The sequence below is a fragment of the Plectropomus leopardus genome, chromosome 5, assembly GCF_008729295.1.
Source record: "Plectropomus leopardus isolate mb chromosome 5, YSFRI_Pleo_2.0, whole genome shotgun sequence".
Taxonomy (NCBI): domain Eukaryota; kingdom Metazoa; phylum Chordata; class Actinopteri; order Perciformes; family Serranidae; genus Plectropomus; species Plectropomus leopardus.
In genome coordinates this window covers 5,300,742-5,321,576 of record NC_056467.1, presented here as the reverse complement: position 1 = coordinate 5,321,576, position 20,835 = coordinate 5,300,742, and the positions used below count along the sequence as shown (strand labels likewise).

Genomic DNA, 20,835 nt, shown 5'->3' with positions numbered 1-20,835 from the left:
CGGTAGAGCATGGGTGGAGATAGTCTGCATGTGTAAATGTCAGAGGGATTACTGCATGTGCATGCAAATGTTTCACACTTGGCACATGATTAATGAGATGTGACAAGACTGAAAAGAAAGTAAACGTGATCCAGTTGATAATGCGACTGTCACGTTACAGATTAAGAGAACAAGGCATCATGTTTTCAGTATGTATCCTGGAGATACATTTAATTTATATCCTATCATACACAATGCATAGGAACCGCAGGTGCATGGCTCCCCTATATATCTGCTTTTTCTTGTCTTAACATCCCAACTAGCCAATCAATGTCATTCTATCAGTACAACACACATCTGCGGCACCATCAAATCTACAATGAGATTATCCCCCCATTGATTCGGAGCACCGACTCAGCACATCGACATGCTGCATATGTGTTAAGCAGCTGTGTGGAATGATCACCAATAGCCCAGATGTTGTATCTTGCACCTCAATAGCAGCGAAAATGAACAGGATTGATTAGAACTCCCATCTGCTGCGCTAGCATGGTGTTAATAAGCAGGCTGCAGAACGCTCTTCATTAGAGAAGGAGGTTACCCAAGGCTAAGTGTTCAAAGGCAGTCCCAGGTTGTATCAGAGGAGCTGAGAGAGAGGTGAAGTACGGCCGGATGAGTGTTGGCAGCTGAGGTAAAGCTTAGCCTAAAGCAGAGAAAGAGGAAGGAGAGATGACACACAGACAGGCACGAGTGGGCTGGTGCAATCAATTAAAACACTCAGCAAGGCAAGGTAAATGGTCAAGCATGCTGAAGAGTAGCACAGTCACACATTTTCCAGAAGAGGTTAAACAGGTAATGTATAAAAGCATTTCAGTGAGTGCTAAGCACAGCGGAAACGGTTCTGCCTTTAAAACTTCACAAGCCAAGAATGAATGTTAAAGATACTGCTGTTGTTTCACAATAAATCACAAGGTGGAGCTGCAATAGAAAATAAAAAACAACCCTCCCAACTCAGACAGTTTAACACAGATTCACATCAGTGGCATTAAGAGGACAAGACATTTGATTTAATAATGCCACTCAGCAGGAATTCTGGATAACACTTAAAGTCAAAATGATAGAAAGCACTATCTATCATTGTTACAAGTGGTCTGACAAATAAAGCACACATTTTACACATTTTCATGATGAATTGAGACGGACTAAAACAGGAATAGCAGAGCTAAGAATCATCATTTCACAGATAAAGTGCATGCATGTGTGTGTTTTCCCAAGTGTGGGACCGCTGTTATGACAGAGATGCCCAACACAGACCTTTTGTTTTTATGGAGGTTTAAAAAAACGGGACAACAGAAAGTGCTGCATCAAAGAATAATCCAGACACGTCCATACACACACACACACAAACAAACGCAGTTCATCGGCCCTATTTAAAACCCTGCATACCCAAATGGAGGCCTGTTACATCACCATCAGTGATTAATTTCTGTCAGTCAGTCTGCTGTTTCCTTCATGCCGTATGTGCTTCCAATTCACATAAGAATGACATTGGTAGATTGTTTTTTGGAGGATCAGGGAGCTTTGTATTCCCTGAGGAGGACCGTGGCCAAAATGGTTTTCTGAATTGTCAGCCTTTTTGTCATTTTTTGGCGCAAGCTTATGGCATAAAGGCTGTTTTAACTTCCTTTCACAAGGAGAACCTTGATTGTTTCTTCTTTTATGCAGTGACACCACATCACAAAAGGATTTTAAATTATTAGAGGTGCTGGTAGAAGGATTTTTTTACCTTTGGACTGAGCCAAGCTATCCGTTTCTGCCCGTCTCAGTCTTTATTCTAAGCTAAGTGAATTAACCGCTGGATGTTGCCACGTGCAGATTATGAGACAATAGGCCCCTGGGCACAGACATGCAAAATGTCCCACCACCTCCCCTATAAGACTGAGATACACAGGCTTTTCTAGAGGGATCAAGGACCAATGACATTTCGTTTTTTAAAACTTTGTTTAAAAAATGACCTCTTTGGTCATTCATCTACTTATGACTTTTGTGGTAGTTTTTTATGTCTCCCTGTAGTCATTTTGTGTATTTTTGAGTTAATTTTGTGCCTTTTCTGATTTTTTTTGTTTCGTTTTGTTCTGTGTTTGTTTGTGTGTCTCTTAATATTAGTTTCTGCCTCCTTGTGGTTGCTGTATCCTCTTGTGGTTGTTTTGCGTCTCTTTGATGTAATTTTGTGTATTTTCGGTCATTTTGTCTCTCTTTGTAGTCATTTTGTATCTTTTTGAGCTAATTTTGTAATGCTTTATGGTTGTTTTGTGTCTCTGTCCCCCTTTTAAGGCTCCTTAGGGTAATTGGTACTTTGGGCCCCAGGCCCATGCCCGTAGACCCTGTTCATTATCTATCCATGGCTGTTCCTTTGTATTAAGTGTATTAAGTGTTTTTTGAGAATGGATAACCGCTGCAGCTAAGTGTAACACGATATGTTAATGATTACTTACAACTTGTATGTCTTTCTAAGCTGTCCATCAGCATATCCATGAATGAAACTGTCACTCTCTCTTTTTGTTTCTCTGACAGATCTGTGACAAGGAGTGGCATTACTACGTCATCAACGTAGAGTTCCCAGTGGTGACGCTCTATGTGGACGGAGTGACCTACGACCCCTACCTGGTGACGGATGACTGGCCCATCCATCCCTCACAGATCGACGTGCAGCTCACAGTCGGTGCCTGCTGGCAAGGTGAGTGGGTACAGCTGAATGGTGGTAATGGTGATGATGGTGATGATGATGATGATGATGATGATGATGATGATGATGATGATGATAATGATGATGGGAATAGGGGCTATGATGACGGTGAATGAGACACTGAAAAGTCCTCGACTAAACAAATTTAACATGAAAGATGAGATATACTGGGTGTTGTGCTAATTGAAAATAGTGATCAAGTTAAACAACATGAATACTATTTTGTGAAGTAATATCATTAATTACATGTGGAACATGTTCTTTGGCCTTAAATGAACAGTGTTATTAAGGAGAGCACTTAGACTGCTTTGACAAATGATTGAACCAGTGTGAATGAAGGCGCACAATTAAACTGTCCTCCAAACTGATAGCTGCCACTAATTACACAAGGGGAGACGAGAGGGCACTTTTTCACACAGAACAGCTAACCGTTGATTTGATAGCCCAAATGAGACTGCTCAGTGATGCTTAGCCACAGATAAAGAGTCAAGATATCTTTTTGTCCGGGAGCAGGAGCAGGTCATCTTGTGTCGCTTTCATCTGCGGCAGTGAACCCCTCCTCCTCCTTGTCGACTTCCTTCTCCCCTCCAAGTACTTTCATTGAACACTGCAAGCCGTTAGGAGGATTAAAAGGGCCTTGAATAGTAAAGGGGGTTCAGAGACTATTTCAGCTTTTTTTTTCCAGTTGTGGGCTAAGCTTTAGTAAGGAGTTGTGAAAGTGATACTGAGATTGTAACATTAACCACAGCGGATTGCCTTTTCAAAGCACTATGCTTTAAGTGTCCAGCGTGTTGATTGCAAACATGTTGCAAAGATGAACTCATCTATTATCTAACTGGCTCCTGAAACCTCAGCTCTGAGTGAATTCGTAGGACATCCTTGAAAAGGGTTTGTCTCTTATTTCATATTGGGCTGCTAAATGGCATTACAAACAGGACAACATGATTGTGTGCAGATGGATGGCAGGGTAACTAAAAAAAAAAGATTTGTTGTTGCCAAACAGTATGGGTGCAGACAACTGTGATATTTTTGTCCATATTTAATTAAATTTCATGATATAATTTTACGGTTCATAACATTTAGGTGGTCAGTCTGCATTGTCTAATGAAAATAAATTCTGTCCTGGTCACAGCAAATGAGCATAATTTAGAATGATCACATTTCAGATTTTTATCCAAAGAAAGCATTTAAGTGTGGTGTGGCAGGATTTTAGGGTTTCAGTCTGTAAAATCTGTAATTAAACCTGCCTCAGACTACCAATGCGAATGGCTACCACACATGAATCATTTTTTATTAGTGGGGCAGTTTTAGTGCCTCATGATGATCTGGAATAAATACTTCTCAGAAGCTAGCCCTGATAAAATATAGATGGATTTTTTTTGTGCTTTTTTGGTCAAATTGAATCATATATAAATGTACTGAATACTGTAAAAAGTATGGACTCTTGCCAGTGTTAGTGTAAAAGTTATCAGTCTAGTCTGACCGTAACATATTAAAGCTACTGGCTGAAAGGGGGTGACAATGACAGTTACATGACAACAATGCACTGTAAGCAATGACTAAGCATAAATCTCAAATTATGCTTTCTGCCTCTACATTTACCTTGAGGCTGACTTTCATTATCTTTCACACCCAGTGTGTTTGGTTTGGTTCCAACACACTCTTTTATATTTGACAATTTGGTGTGTTTAGGCTGGCATGAAAGCTGTCAATTAAACGCTAGTGCGGACTAAACAACTGAGCGATTTCCAAGAGTGTGGTTTGCTGGTGGTGTGAAAGTAACGCTGATCAGCTACAGGACAGTGTAAGAGAAGATGTGTAGTTTTAGCATATGTTAAAACCCTCAATTACTATTGAATCCAAAACCATTAAAACCATTTTCATGCCTTTGACCAGGACTTAGACCTGACTTATAAATAAACAATTTGCAGCATTTTTTGCATACCTTTGTATTTTTTTGTCATAGCAATATTGAAGGAATGATTTGTCTGATCAGTTTGCCTACCTTCAAATGATTTACAATGTCTTACACTCAAGATACAGCTGATACAACTTTCATTACAAGAACATCTAAGCATGGGGGTAAAAAAATGCAGCGGGTATACATGAGTACATTAAACAGTATTAATTGGTCAAAGAATCTAAAAACTATAAGAAATCAGTTCAGTATCCAAAGTGTTTGTATCTCCCCATCTGTAAATGTCATTGGCTGTTAAAGTTGTGCACAGCCAGTCTTTTGGAAAGCCCTCAGTTATGTGTGAATGCATGGAGGGTGTTGCTTCAGGACAGCTGTGTCTGCACGACAATAAACTCGACAACACATCTGGGGTAAACTACAACATTCATTGTTAATTAAGAATTATGCGATACATTTGTTAGTGTGACTCCCTGCAACAACAAAGCACTAAATTGTCCAGCTGTAAAGTCTACATTCTTACAATTTCATTCTCTTCTATCCTCTAAACAGAAGGGTTGCCCCCATCTGTCCTTCTTCCTTCACCTCTGAGAGTAAGTGCTGGCTGTGCAGTTTCCACACAGTCAGCCTATATTTACCCTCTGACCCAGCACCGAGTGTTCATGTTCAGAAGTGTGTAACAGTCAAGCGGCGAAGAGCAACACATTCATCTCACCTCATTTTTCTTTTCCCTCGACTGTGTAATCACACGCTGCTGCGCTACCTCTCTGGCTCCCCTCATCACAGCAGCAAGCGTGCAGGAAGAAGTATTGAAGATTACACACATGCACAAATTGAACCATAAATATCTGTGTATATACAGTTAATGACTATGCACGGGTGCACAGGCACTGATACAGGTACACTCCAATAAATCACAAAATAAGTGAGAGACTATCATGCGCTTAAGTAATGATCATTTTTCCCACTCATCCCATTCCTCTTTGGTCTCATCTGTTGCTCTTTTGGAAATTACGCAAATAAAGCTGAGGAGAGAGCAGAGTGAAGATCTATAGTGCAAGGAGAGCTGCACAGAGCAGGCAAAGAGAGCTGACACCACGTAAAACCAGCCTCTATAAAGTGGAATGATCAGCGGTTTTATCACCCATATCATTCTTGCTTCGCAGCGTCTCGCTAATCCCCTCTCCTCTGCGTCCCTGTCTGGGACCCTTAACGGTTTTTCTAGCCGGGGCCTAAATTGATAACATCTGTCAGGGTAAGAACAAGCGGATAGGTGGACATCTGGAGATAGGGAAGGGAAATGGGAGGAAAAGAGTAACTAAGTTGAGGAGGTAGTGTGGGTTAAGCACACAGAAAGAAGAAAGAATGGGTTTGGGATAGTTTGGTTTCCAAATGTGGTCTTTTGGTTTTATTTGGTAGTAAAGCAGCTCTACAAAGTTTGACAAGACACGGGTTTGGTGAATGGTCGAATTATTGACAAGCCAAAAAGACTAAATATAAAAAACACCATCAAAAAGTTTGGGTTTTTTTCTGCTTGCTTAGTTTCCCCAAAGCACTGGCAGCAATTTGGGAGCAGGCGCATGAGGGCATATAGTGATGCACAAGCATGCTGAGAGGGCTAGACCTAAATCAATGAAATATGAAAACACTGAGTGAGGAACAAAGAAAGAGTGATGATGAGAAGGCACAGCGAAGGAGAGTTCAGGTGTGAGAATTCCTACAGCTGCCACCAAATTTTCATCTCCCTATTTACGGCTCAGTCAGCAAGAAAATATTGCCATTGCACATTTCTGTAAACCATGTATACATTACATTGTACATTTCATGCGTATCTTATCTACATTTCTTAAGCTGACTTTGCCATGAGGCGGGATGGTGGATTGTGTGTTATCGGGGCAAGATGCCTGCCAGCTGCATACCACTTTGAACCACTGTTCGAGACCAACAAACAAAAAAAACGGTTATTTGTCGCAAGTCATTGCTGCATTCCCAGTGGCTTTTTAGCCACCAAACATTGGCGCTTTGTAATAATCCATCAATGTGTCTCCACCAGTGATAGTGCCATTAAAACCAGTAATGTTTTTTCTCATTAAGCAGTTGATTTTTACTTAGACATGTCAGTGCTTTTTTACCTAACCATAACCAACAGGTTATTTGTTGTTGTTTGTTTGATTTTTTTTTTTTTTTTTTTTTTGCTTAACCATCAAAGCACATGCCAACCACAGCATTGTTTAAAAGAAGTATAAAGTTTCGCGGTATCTACTATAATAATGCGAAATGTAACCTATATATGGTTGCAGAAATATACAATGCCAATATTCTGCCGATTTGGTTGCTAGTCTGATGAGAGGTGACAAACCAGTGGGTTGATATGATCTGCGCAGATTGCACAACCAGTTCGACTCTGCTGTAGTAGCAACAAGGGAGTTCTGTTCGACTGGCCGTTTTGCACGATGTAGCTCCAGTTCAGCAAACGTAAGGATCATTCTAATTTATATCTTCTCACTGGGAAAGTAGAGCATAATAAAATGTATCCAGTAGTGGTCAGCTGTGTCTCCACCTGCACTAACTGAGCTTTTCAGACCCTGAATACATCCCTTAGGGCAGCGATACATGTGCCTGCATCATCCACAAGGAATTACCTGGGTAGAGCTTGGGAATGTCTGATGAAGTGTAGCCAAGGGGTTTTGAATTGAGGACTCCCCCAACTCCAGTTGCTGTAGAATATAACAGTATTTCTTCAGCCACTGACTGGATTACCTGCTTCAAGGACTAAACTTATTTCTCCCTGCAACTGCATGGATTTGGGAGGCCACTCAATGCACAATAAGGACCCAGGACATATAGTTACATTTTCCAAATTGCAGTTATGCTTAAGCCAAGTAGGAGGGTCAATAAAAGTGTATACAGTGAGGTGTGGATGAATGTTAGAGGGTATTTTAGAAAAGCATGTGAGCTTTCCAGTTCCTCTATACTCTTGCATCCCAACTGAGTAAGCGACCCTTAGAGAATGTACCCATAATGCAGAGGTCCTAAATGCATTGTCACTGGAGTTATTGGGTGCTGCTGTTCTCACTTCCATGTTGGAATTTACTGTTTACAACAGTGAGGCTGAAGTTAGATGATTGGACCACTTCCCTCATTTGCTCCATCTACTTATGAATTGCATTACAACATAAGGTAAGATACAATAAGAAGTAGAAACTTTCCTTTATGGTAAAAAGACAGACATGCATAGGGCAATAAACTGGGGCCATGCCATTATTCCAATATCTCATAATTCTGAACCCCCATTCGTCCAAGAATGTCCCATTGGACCAAAAGGCCATTTGTCCAACAGCATGTTATTCCAAAAAGAAAACACCCATTGCTCTGATTAACTCCACTGACCTACTGTGCTTCCGATTGTCTAATCCTGATATTCTTACCCTAAACCTGAACAAACTCACTCCTAACCAACCAACCAACAAAGGTTCCGAATACTAGCCAAACATGGCACAGTAGGGCAGATCATGCCCCAAAAGGTCTGATGACATCTTTCTATATACCATTTAGCCATGTGCCCCTTTGGAGCTAGTGCATTTGTTTTTACAATACCAGGCTCTGGGACAAATGGGCTTCTGGTCCAATGGAACGTTTTTTGGACTATTTGGCCTTTGAAATTATAGTCCCCAATAAGCTAAGTGATTGCTCAAAAAGCAATGACTCCTGTACACACATTCCCAATGGTGAAATTAGTGAAATATTCAAAGTCATTCTTTGCTGCCTGCCCTCAACAATTCACTTGGGAGCAGAGATGTGCAGAGAGACAGAAAGACTGTTAGTATAAACCTAACCTTAGCTATATATTTGTCTATCAGTCTTTGCTTTACTTCATCCTTCTTTTTTATTTATTTATTTATTTTTGACAACTGTCATAAGATGAAGGGACTGCTCTGTACTCTCAGTGCTTTGGTTGGATTACAGCCAGAGTTGGGGTAAAGCAGTGAGAAAGAAAGAGGTAGTGCAGAAATTAAGTTGAAGTTTTGCTACCCAGAGCTAGTAACCTTTCAGCTAATGAGTGGTTCGGAGACTTCTGTGGCTGGTACTGGCCTTTATGGAGTTCAGAGAACACATTTTAAATGTGTTGACTTTTTCCTTACCTTTACCTCGCCTGGATGGGCTGGCTGAGTAACACTTGCACTTTTATAGCAGCACTCTGCTGCTTAGTTACAGGATAGAGACACAAAACATGTATCTTAAGGCCAATTATAGCCATAATTTGATCATCAGGACTCATAATTACAGAGAGGATAAGGTCACTGTTAATTTGGTGATCTTGAGGCGTGTAAGGGACTTAAACGCACCAGCAGAGATGAGCATGACACCATAGTTATTACTGTAAATTAACCCTAACCCACAAAACAAATATCCGCATGAGGTTTTAACCTATTGTAATGAGTGTACAGATAGGTGGGGGGGTAGAGCCATTTGTTCTGGTAGATCTTCTTAGTACTTTTTGTACAGAAGATTTTGTTCTTGTGTTTTAAGTGGTATGGGTGCATAAATGCCAAAGCAAATACAGCTTAGCCAGTGGTGTCACCACAAACCTTAAACAAACTTAATTTTAATAAATTTTCAGACAAGCATTTCATGAACAGTTTTACTATATGTGTGTGTACGATTTTGTGTTTAGGTGGAGAAGTGACCAAGCCGAGGTTCACTCAGTACTTCCGGGGCAGCCTGTCTGGACTGACCATCCGACCGGGGAAGATTGAGAGTCAGAAAGTCATTTCCTGTCTGCAGGCCTGCAAAGAGGGACTAGACATCAACTCTCTCGAAAGTCTGGATAAGAACATAAAGGTATTCATTCTTTTAATTTTACTCTTTTGTTTTTGTATGGATTAAACAAACATGATATAACATAGTGACATTAGAAGTCTATGTGAGCCTTGGAAGTGCTTGAAGGTGGATTTTGTTACCCTTCAGGCAAACTGTTTCCCTGTTTCCAGTCTTAATGCCAAGCTAAGCTAAATGTCCATAAGTTAATATTTATCTTTCATGCATGAGAGTGGTATCAGTCTTATCTAACTCTCATCAAAACATCAAGCACAACAACTGTATTTCCCATGGACTGTATGAATAATGGACATAGCTACCTTGATGTCACTTTTTGGTTTTTGGACTGCCGTTTTGGAGCCTATTGGCCATCGTTGTTGTCAGAGCTGTGGAGGAGTGAGGATCTGATACATAGATTCCTAAATCACCACGTGGTTTCCTCTAAACTCCTCAGACACCCCCCACCCTGCCACCCAACTTTCACCAGCTCAGCTAATCCATCTCCCTGCACTATGGAAGATAGCGGGCAAACAAGATGGATAGGGGTTTGTGCAGACTCAAAGCCTTCCCCCTACCCACCCTCTTCAGCCCTCTTCTCTCTCGCTCCCTCACCCCTGCTGCTCAGTCCACAGAGCTCCTTCTGCTGTGTTGCAACAAAGAGATCCTTACCAGCCTTTTGAGTCGACGAGCTGGGATGAGAAGAGGAGAGGAGAGCAGGACAACCTCTTTAGGGCCAGTGTGGTTTATCTTTTGAAAGCTATTTCATTTTCTTCTTAGCCGCACACTCGTCTGGCTCCCATAAGTCCATGGGAAGCTTAAGGACAGTTTAGCCAAGCAGGTGCAGGGCTGGCACAGCACAATCAGAGGAGAATAACAGGGAGGGAAGGAGAGACGGTGGGAGGTTGAGGCAGATAGACGGCAAGTAGAGCGACAGAGAACAGAAGATGAGAGGAGACAGCAAGAGAAGGGAAGGTGTGAAGGGGAAAATGACAGGGGAGAGGGAGTGCAGGGAGAGCCCCATGGAGTGCTGAAGTACTGTCGCCCTGCTGCTGAGAGGCAGTTTTAGGAAATGGGAGACACTCAGTGCACTCTTCAGTTCTAGCAGGAGACCACTAAACCCTCTTAAAAGTAAGGAGGGCTTCAAATCCCTACCATCAAACTCTGCAGGGGAGCACACACCTGTCAAACTATACTTGCAAGGAGAGTCCTTTGGCTGTTTTTTAGTCTCTTGATTTAAAGGGCCATACCAGTCTTCTCTACATGTTTTAGGTCATTTACTACAAAGTACACACATAATCCTTTCCCTATTATGCTCCTTTTTTGTCATCTTTGTAGTCACTTCTTTATACTGATCTGTGTACAGTACACAATTCTATTTGCAAAAACCTGAAAGTAACTTAAAACAGGTGATCCATCACAGTGCACATGTTGCTTTTAGTCAAAGTGACATTGGTGTTTCATAGTAATGCAGAACAAACATGATGTTCATTTTGATGGATTACCCGATTCAAACAAGTCTCTGCAAGCTGAGGTTCATAATAATGTGCAGTGAAATGAATAGAAATCAATGGCTGAGTGGTAGGTACTCTGGTTGAAATAAAAGCCTCTGCTACATATTTGGACATTTTAACCATTGCCATTGCACAGCCTGTTACAAATAATGACATATGTCTTTACTTCTTGTTGATGTGAAATGTAGTTTTTTTGTTTTGTTTTGTTTTGTTTTTTTGTGGTAGATGTATTCCATATTAAAGGATATGTTGGGCATTTTTCAACCTTGACCTCGTTTTCCCACATTTTTTGGAGTCTAAGTGACTAATGGGAGCAACAATTTATTAAAATGGTCCAGTAATGAGCCAAAGTGCTACAGCTGGCAGCCACAAGACAGGCTGCAAAAAGGACATGTTTGCACCATCAATTTCCATCCACTAAAAGTATTTCTTTTCGCGACTGTCAGGCTCAGATTGTTATTCTGTTTGGCAGTTTATGAAAAAGACCCTGCAGAGATCTACCTTTTGTTAAAGAGTGAGATCCTTTTTGTTTTATGAGAAGCAGCCCCGAAATTGCTTTTGCCTATTCCACCAGACTCCAATAAAGAAACAGTCATTTAAGCATGTATAAAGCCAACATAATTTCATATCTAACTTATGTCAACCAAACCAGAGTTGGCGATGGTTGGAACATTTGAGAGACAAACCAAGATGGCATTTGTGAGTTTTATTTTACAATGATGTATGTGTTTTACAATGATGAAATCACTGTTTATTTCAATGGAGTCATGTGGGTTTGGAAAATAGCAATATGGAGGTTTTTTTCTAGTCAAACAATACATAAAGAGGATATTACTCTTTAATAAAATATATTAAAAAAGTTTATCTCTGTAAGAATACTCTCTATAAACTGTCAGATGCTTAAAGTAAACATATTAGCTTGTGAGTGGCAACAGTAAGCACTTTCTGTGGATAGAAATTGAATTGTTCATCATTCATATCATTGTGTATGATCCCTGCGTCAAAATCTGGTTTCAGAGTAAAAGACAGCAAATCTTTTTCCTCAATAACACCATACAAATCTACCACATCTATAGCTATAAAGGCTCTGTTTGTGTTGACATTATATCATGAACTGCTTCAGGTCTCTATCCATCTAACATCTCTGTTTCCTCTCTCCGTAGTTCCACTTTAACCCAGCCCAGTCTATCTTAGTAATGGAGGGAGAGGACTTGGAAAACATGAACGCTGCTGTGAGGAAAGTTTCCTACATAAACTCTCGTCAGTTTCCAACACCAGGCATCCGACGTCTGCACATCTCCACTGCCGTCCAGTATGTACAATTCTTTTCTCCTCCTTCCCCTTTTTGTCTTTCTCACTATTTACATTTTTAGACTTTTTATCTACATTCCTATATTTGTTTTATTCGTGTTCTCCCCTGTCAGATACAAGGCGTGTTAGCCCACCTTGACACTTCTGTTAAGTGTTCAGACAACACAATAGATATCACAGCTTGACTTGATACAGAATTCCCTTCTCCCGCATTGATCCCAACCCCTCCCTCTCTCACTCCTCCCTCTCTGTTTCTCCTTTCCTCTGCTGTCACTTTCCCTTCCCTTTAATACACCATTTTCTGTTCGCTGTCGCCACCGGGGGCCAGTTTTTACATTTTCATGTCATGTATTAATAATTCTGCCTGGATTTTGCCAGAGGAACGAGAGAAAGAGATATACAGAGAGAGAGAACGAGAGTGTGTGTGAGGAGGAGAGAGAGAGAGAGTCTGGCTGGTAAAACAGACTCCCTCGGTGGGTTACTATTAAAATTCATGATTGTTTTAAATATATGTAGACCCCTGCAGCTCAGCCCAGGGGGTTCACTCTCCGCCCCTCCTGTTGGGTTCGACGCACGGCCGTGGGCCTAGAGAACTTCAACTAACACAGCAGAAGTGAGCGTGTGTGTGAGCATGTGTGTGTGTGTTTGTGTGTGCACTGCACAGGCGCCTGGTGATGAAGCAGAGTCATCGTAGCTAGAGGCACACCGATTATCAAGGAATACATTATGCTAATGATGGCTAAGCTTGCGTCACTGCTAAATGTTGTTTAAATTAAGTTTCTCTCGCAGACTGCTGACTGGTCGCCATAGCTATGTGCATGCCTGTGTGTGTGTGTGTGTGTGTGTGTGTGTGTGTGTGTGTGTGTGTGTGTGTGTGTGTGTGTGTGTGTGTGTATGGGAGGGGAACAGCGTGAAACACTACTCACAGGCAGATATGTATGGCAAATGTGTGAGAGGGCGTCCATTCAAGAACACATGTTAAGACTCATTGATGAAGTGTAGTTTTTCAGCCTCCAATTTATTTTCATACTCACCCCCAGAAGAGACACCAGTGGAAAATAATCCCCTCAACTAAGTTAGTTACGCTGAGAGCCTGAAACGTGGCCTGCTGTCACAGCTCTGAATAAACTCCCCTCGCTGCTACAGACTGTATCGTTCCTCACAAATGCTCAGAGATGTTGAATATTTCCTGCCGATGCAATTAAACTTGTTTCTTGCTGACGCCAAGTAACTGCGATTACTGCAGGCGTAGAAAATAATTAAGTAAACAGTGCTAATTAACAACCCATGTGGAGTCCGCTGTAATATTTCCTATTATGGACAATGTTATTCCACTTTTCACTTGCAGAGTGCTTCATAGATTACCATAAAACTTCAATAAGAGTCCCTTTCACAAGCCAGGTGTGGCTACACATTTTCACAGGTCTTAATTAGATGCTATGATTGCCATTTACATTGCTGTCCATTATTATAGAGGTATTGCATCAGTATAAAACTCATTAAAGCAGGAAATCAGCTACTCATTTGAGCTATTTCTAAGCAGCTTAGATTGTTCACTCAAATATAAATGTTTAAATTTTTGTCAAAATGGACATGTTACACATTGAAATCTCAGTCAGCTTATTTTACATAAATCATGAGAACCCAGGTGTAATTCATTCAGATTTTCTGGCAAACATGTGGTGACTGTGAAGCAGTAAAGACCAAATATGTTTCACTTCTTTCAATAATTATATTCCTTTAGTCTGTGAGGTTTCCACCCATCAAAAGAATCAGAATGTTTTTTTTTATTAAAAATGAATCCAAGTTATAAGTATAACTGTCTGCTAACTTTGATTCACAGACAAGGCCGCACCATAACTGACAATATTTTCTCTGCTTCCTTCACCATGTTGTTAGATGTTGCATGTTTCCACTCCTTGCTGGCTACAAAATAAAATAATAGTGTCCATGATTTTTCTTTGTTATGTTTCTTCTTGCTGCAGTTAACTTTTTCAATTTTAATCCTTTCCAAGACTGCATGTATTTCTTTTATGAGGGGAATCCTTCTTTCTCTCTCTAATTTGCTGTCTCATGGAGTTAGATCAAATGAATGATTCATATCTGATATGTTATTGGATAGCCTAATTTGTATACAAGTAATATGTATATTTGTTTAAAAACAAAAAAATAATAATTTGATAGCATTTCTCATCTTTACTGAGCACAAGTTCCATGCAAAAGGAATTAGAAGCCTATCCCATTTTAATGCGTGTCCCAAGTATAGGCCAGTTGAGTTCAGTGATTAAAACAAATAAAAGCCAGGGATATAAACTGAAGTTTTATTGGATGCTTAGAGTATAGATATATACACACACAAATACATAGCATACAATGTAAACTCTTTATGCAAATGTAATAATGGAAGAAAAAAAAGACACCACTTAATGCTAATAATTCAACAATGCATTGCATCCCATTATAGATGCACAAATTACAGTTGTGTGACAATTCACCTGTCTGCAAAGAAGCAAAATAATTATTCTTAAGCCTCTTTTGAAACCTTTATGAATAAAGGAGTAATTATCAATGAAGCCTGTGAAATCTTAGCTTCTTTGTATGTTTGTTTGTTTTTAAATAACCATTCATGAACTTGCCTGCAGAAATAAGACCTGTTCAGATTGTCTCACAATTATATCTGTGAATGCTGCATTCTATCAATGTGATCTAGAGTTGCATCTCTGCTGTTGTGAATGTTGTATCTAATAGGGATATTTAATGGAACTGAGCCATCATTAATGACCTGTGTTTCCTCTGGTTTTCTTGTCATAAGTCAAAATATCTGATAAAACTGTGCTGGTTTTCTTGACTGTCAAATTGTGTTTCTTTAATCAGGGTGTGTTTAATGTGTAACCTGCTGCCAGGCACTTTTACCTGCTCCGACAAATACTGCACATTAGATATAAATTTACTATAGCAAGTTGGCTGCTACAAAAATAAATAAATAAATAAATAAATAAATTACAAAAATCTGCATATTAGCACAGGTGCAGAGACAGTAAATCTGTCTGATAACATTTTACGAGCAGCATTCACAAGGGTTTGTATACATGATATTTTTGGCTCTTTGCACCTCAGCACTAGATAAAAGAGAATTCAAAATTAAAATGTGTGATTAGCAGGGTAAATATATTCAGTCAAGTCTGAGAGAATAGTGGACCCCTTAGGGATTCGTATTCCACCTGTTATGTGCAAGTGTAAAGTTGCACCAAAACTGTCACAGTACACAGTTTAACATTCAGAGTGACTTTCACTCTTAATTATTTTCGTAGTTGTATGTTTGCTACAGCTTTGCTCACAAGTTTAAGATAGATTTCAACCAGCTTTGCTTATGACTGCTAAGCTTATGTAGGGTCAGAGTGAGGGTTGTTAAGTTCAGTTCAGACAGCTGGATGAACTTCCTGTTGTCATGGTTGTGTGAGTGTATTGGCTAAAGAGTGTGTGTAACCCGTGTGCAAACTGTGCTTACACAGACACAAATTTATATGTGTAGTCTTGTTGATAACACGGGTGATTTAACCTCCAATGTGTTGTTTTAGCACTTCGTCCAGAACACACAGCAGTAAAAAGATTCTCATCAACTGAGTTAGTTTCATTGAGAGCCTGAAACATACCGCCCCCCAACACAACAAATCAGCAAGTGTTGGAAGAAAAAAAAAGACTCCCTCCAGACTGCCGCAGACAGTATCACTCCTTTCAAATAAACAGAGATGTTAATTAATTCCTCCAAATGCGATTAAATTTGTTTCGTGCTGACGACTAATAACTGCAATTACTGCAGGCAACGAGAAAATAAAAGTAACCGGCGCTAATCTTTGCAACAGCCCTTTTAGGCTCCCTTGTCATATTTCTTTATAATTAAGTTGGACTGGCTCCAGATTTTTGTTTCTTTTTGTTTTTTTCTCAGCTCGGCAGGCCCACGCAGCAGCCGTCTCCCTGCATCACTGAATTTGTATCTCCCACCGCTCACAACAATGGCTTAGTGCCCGAGCAGCCAACTGACACACACCACCAGCTGCGGCCACAGGAAAGGAGAGATTACATGATGCCCCCAAACCTGTTTTTGTCTCAAACTGTGGCCTCAGACAACTCACTGTGGAGGATTAGAGACAACAGATAAGTTTCCATCTAGCTGTCAGGCAAAGTTTTAGGGATTTTTGTCCTTTAATGTTTAAAAAACAAAATGTGAATTTTTTTTTCAACAGCTGAGTAAAAGTCAGAAATAAACTATGCCAAAAGCGCATCCATGAAAAAAGTTAATAAGTTTGTGCTATCTAAGGACGAAAGGAAAGATTGTCATACATCGGCCAGTGGTAGTACCACATTTGTTTTGATGCCCTGAGTGAATATGTTTCTGTTCAAATATGTATAACTTGGAAAAGTAAAGATATTTCAACTTTATTACATTTTACTCAACTTCTGGTCCTTGTCATCTCATTTGCAAAGCACAATCTGTTGATAAGTACTTTACATATACTCTAGTATCCCTATTTTTACTCTTATCTCAGTTTAAAACAGGGTATGAAAGGGATATGAAACCTGGTAGTTCATATCTCTATATGGTTCCTGTCTTTCGTGACCAACTTTTCATTAATTTTCTACACCATCCTCACAAGGTGGTATAATCATACAATAATGCAAAATATACAAATGTAAGTACAGAAAAGAAAAGAAAGTGGGGCAAAGAGCGATCCCCTCGCCCACTCTGCCTCCCAGCCTTTTTTGCAATTTATAGCAGTTCATCTATTCATACACATATAATATGGCATATCATAAATGTACACTAACTTAGCCATGAATTCCTATTACTTGCCCTTCAAACAGCTCTTAGAATCTGCAGAAGCAACTTTGACTTTTCCATTTCCCAGTCTCTGATATTTCTGGACTGAGGTTCTGGTATATTCACTGGTCACCATTTTAAAGTGTGTTCAAAAATTCCCTTAACTGAATGGAAAAAGTAGTCTCCATTGCATGCACGGTACTTCATGCTAACTATTTCATAATGCAGGTGAGGGCAGAAATTACAATTGTGCTTTACTTTACTCTCCAGCCATAAGTGATGCCACAAAATGACAATTGGTCATGAGTGTCCGAAATCTATATTTACTACTCAGAGTACACTATTGAGTGTTTAAAAATAAAATTTAAAATCATTAAAGTAGGCAAAATTTTAAATAAATTTCTTTGTTTACCTCAGCAGCACAGAGAACCAGACTAGACAGGCCAGTTAATGCAAACTCAAACCTTCCTCCATGTTTAACTGTTGCCCCAGATCAATTCAGTATTGAGTTTGGAGAGAAGGGCAAAAGCTTGCTTGATCCTGATCATTAATATGATACAGACTGTTAAAGCGGGGCCTCACGATTCTTTAGACATTTTGGATTTTAAGCAAGAGGTGCCAGAAAAGTTACACTAAGGAAATAGAGTGAGTCGTCCACTAATCTGTAGATCTGATCTGCACTTGGATCCCTGGTTATTGTGGTCCACATGTGGAACTTCCTCCAGGTATGTTTTATTTAAAAGTCTTGCAGTCTAAGCATTACAGGCTGGATTTTAATATGAAAACAGGAAGTTTCGTTAATTGTAGCTTGAAGTTTTTTCTTTTCTTTTCTTTTCTTTTCTTTTCTTTTCTTTTCTTTTCTTTTCTTTTCTTTTCTTTTTTACGTTTAATATGAGAATTCAAACTATTAATGTATTGGACATCAATCTGACAATCAATTTGACAATTTAAGGGTAGACTGAGCATCTGAAATAAGTTACTAAAAATTATTTCTCCCAGCTCGTTTATGCTTAAAAATACCCCCAAAGTAGTACAAACCAAAGGTCATATGTAAATGGCTGGGACAGTGTGTATAATGTCATGCAAAGCAAATACATAACAGAAACTTCTCCGACACGTCTAATATCCAAAGACACTTTTTAGGTGTTTTGCCTTCATGTTCAGCCAAAGGAGCTCATTTTTACTGTTGTTTCCTTTCGCTTTTTCTATACCCGTTAAAATTCATATCAAATTACCCAGCTAGAGATGAGAAAATATGTAGGAATTCACTATATGGATTTATGCATTGCAGCATAGTTTACATCAGAATGTATGTGAGAGGTGAAATCTCATATATACACCAGGTCTCCAATGCAGGAAATAAGCTTGTTATGGTTTCTTGCTGTAGCTGCTTACAGAGCCACAAAAAGGAGAGAATGCATTGATGTCCCTCCCACTGACAGATGTTTGTGTGCTTGACAGGCTTTCAGTGAAATGTAAAAACAAAAATCTGGTTGTTTGTTCAGCTTTCACGGCTTGCGCCATCACCGTTTCCACCCCCAGCCCCCACCTCTGTGCTTTTCTCATTTTAATGTCTCTTATTTTCCATTTGATTGATGTGTAATCTGCAGTCTTTATGCTGTGTGTATGTGTGCATCAACCAAGGCATCAGAATGATGTTCATTTATGTAAGTATGGCCTTGTGTGTGCGTGTGCGTGTGCGTGTGCGTGTGCGCGCACGCTCTCCTGTGTGGCTGTGTTGTGAGCTCACAGCCAGCTAGCTTGGGTCCTAGAGAGCCGATTTCTGTCTGTCTGTTAAAGGTTGCCAGTGGATGCTGCACGTTTAAACACATGCTAACACACGCTGACAGGAAGGCAGGGAGGCAAGCAGGCACGTATGAAATCACAGCGGGCACACTGCTGCAGGTCTGTGTCTGCTGCCCGATTACCGACAGAGCATTTTACCCCAGAATAACTGCACTCACTGTGCTATTAATCATCTTTAGTAAAGTGAAGAAGTCCTGTTGGTATTGATAAGCTTTATTAGCTGCTGTACTGTTCCAGAGGTATGTTCCAGTGCTGAATAGCTTCTTGTGTTGGCAACCGAGCTACTTTATGAGATGTCTTAAAGTGCTCCTCTGTGCCCTCCGCCCTTTAGTGCTGTCTGTGGTTCTCATATAAAACCATCTCTTCTCTCAACAGGGTTCATCCATGTTAAGAGAAATCAGGATGAAAATAGAGAAATGCACTTGTTGACACAGTCATACTTTCATGAAGGGCAACTTTTATAAGGTCTATGGAAGATTGTGGTCATTGTCATGGTATTGCAAAATAATTCTGTTTCAGCAACATTAGTCACCAATGAGAGAACTTTTTGCCATCTACTGGAATAACACTTCCATACACATCCACAGGAGACAGAAACTTCATTGAGATTATCAAAAAGAGGACCATTAATGTTTACTGTAGAGGTAGGAGATAGATGCATGCCTCCTTTCTGCCTAGTGATATGGTTGCTATGTGTAATTCGACAGACAGAAAATAGTTCCTACATGAAACTGCTCACAACAAGGTCTATGGATTATCTTATTAGTACCTCTTCATAACGCGGCAACTCACACTGAGCTGCCCCTTTAATATTAAAGGAATAGTTAAAGATTTTAGAAAATACACTTCTTTGCTTTTTAGCCAAGATTTTAAAATTGATACCACTCGTATATGTAGGCTTACACTAAATATGAAGCTATCACCAGCAGGTGATCAGCTTGTCAGCAAAAAGACTGGTGCGAGAGGCAAAATATAAAAATGACAATTTGTGTCATCTCTGTAACCTGTTTCACCAGCATTTTAATGACTATTATTTTAATGACTAATTTAAAGTAAGTCCTAGCTACAATTTGTTGTCGAAACTGTTATATCTTACCTTGACATTTAAAACATTGCACTTTTCCACAAAATGTATCTTATTTTGACCTGAAAATCACCTAAACCAGGCTTTTTACATTGTATTTTAGGTAGGCGTTTTACATGGCTGCTTTGTCTGACTCTGATTGGTAACATTAGAGCCGCACCTGATGCTAGTCCAGAATGTGTTGGGGTGTTTGTAACTTTAATACCCTATTGCTCGTTAAATGAGTCATGGCTAAAGACACCCTATGAAGTATGAAGAAACATCACAACACTGCCAACAGTGCCACCTCACATTTTCACGCCTCAATTTGTCTTCCAGCTCTCACACTTCTGTCCTTCTTCACCTTTCTAGGTGCTTTGGTGAAGACACTTGTATCACTATCCCAGACATCGATGCAGTGGTCATGGTTTTGCAGCCCAGCGAGCCCAGGATAACCATCAGTGGAGTGGACAGACTGAATCGGCCAGCCTCCGACCTCAGAGCGCAGGGAGGCACAATTCTGTTCCAGGACCTCCACATCATCAGCACAGTCGCCAGGGCAGACGCCACCACACATCACACAGGTAAGGACTGTTACATGGCGGCAACTGTGCTATCAAGGGCAACAATATGATAGAAGTTGGTTCCATCATGCTTAAAGTCAGTGAAAGATAATCTTTACATAATGCTTTAAACGTTTTGTCCATTGGCTCTTGGTAACATTCAATAAATTTGCAACCCTTCAGGCACAAATATTAAGGGGTGGGAAGCCAGTTAGGGATCAGTATTTTATTGCAGCATTAAAACTGGAGAGAAAGGAGGAATTTTTAAAACTTATAGCAAGAGGGAATGGTATTTTAAAATACT

At 40.0% G+C, this 20,835-nt stretch overlaps 1 protein-coding gene across 1 annotated transcript in view; it reads left to right on the top strand.

Moving 5' to 3' along the window:
• Nucleotides 1–20,602, top strand: part of LOC121943375 (calsyntenin-2-like) — a 260,798-nt gene extending 240,196 nt beyond the window's left edge. Inside the window, exons 9-12 of the mRNA XM_042486899.1 lie at nt 2,554–2,716; nt 9,316–9,482; nt 12,133–12,281; nt 20,341–20,602. Of these exons, the coding sequence (XP_042342833.1) occupies nt 2,554–2,716; nt 9,316–9,482; nt 12,133–12,281; nt 20,341–20,602 (741 nt within the window). The remainder of the gene's footprint in view (nt 1–2,553; nt 2,717–9,315; nt 9,483–12,132; nt 12,282–20,340) is intronic.
• Nucleotides 20,603–20,835: the final 233 nt, after the last annotated feature.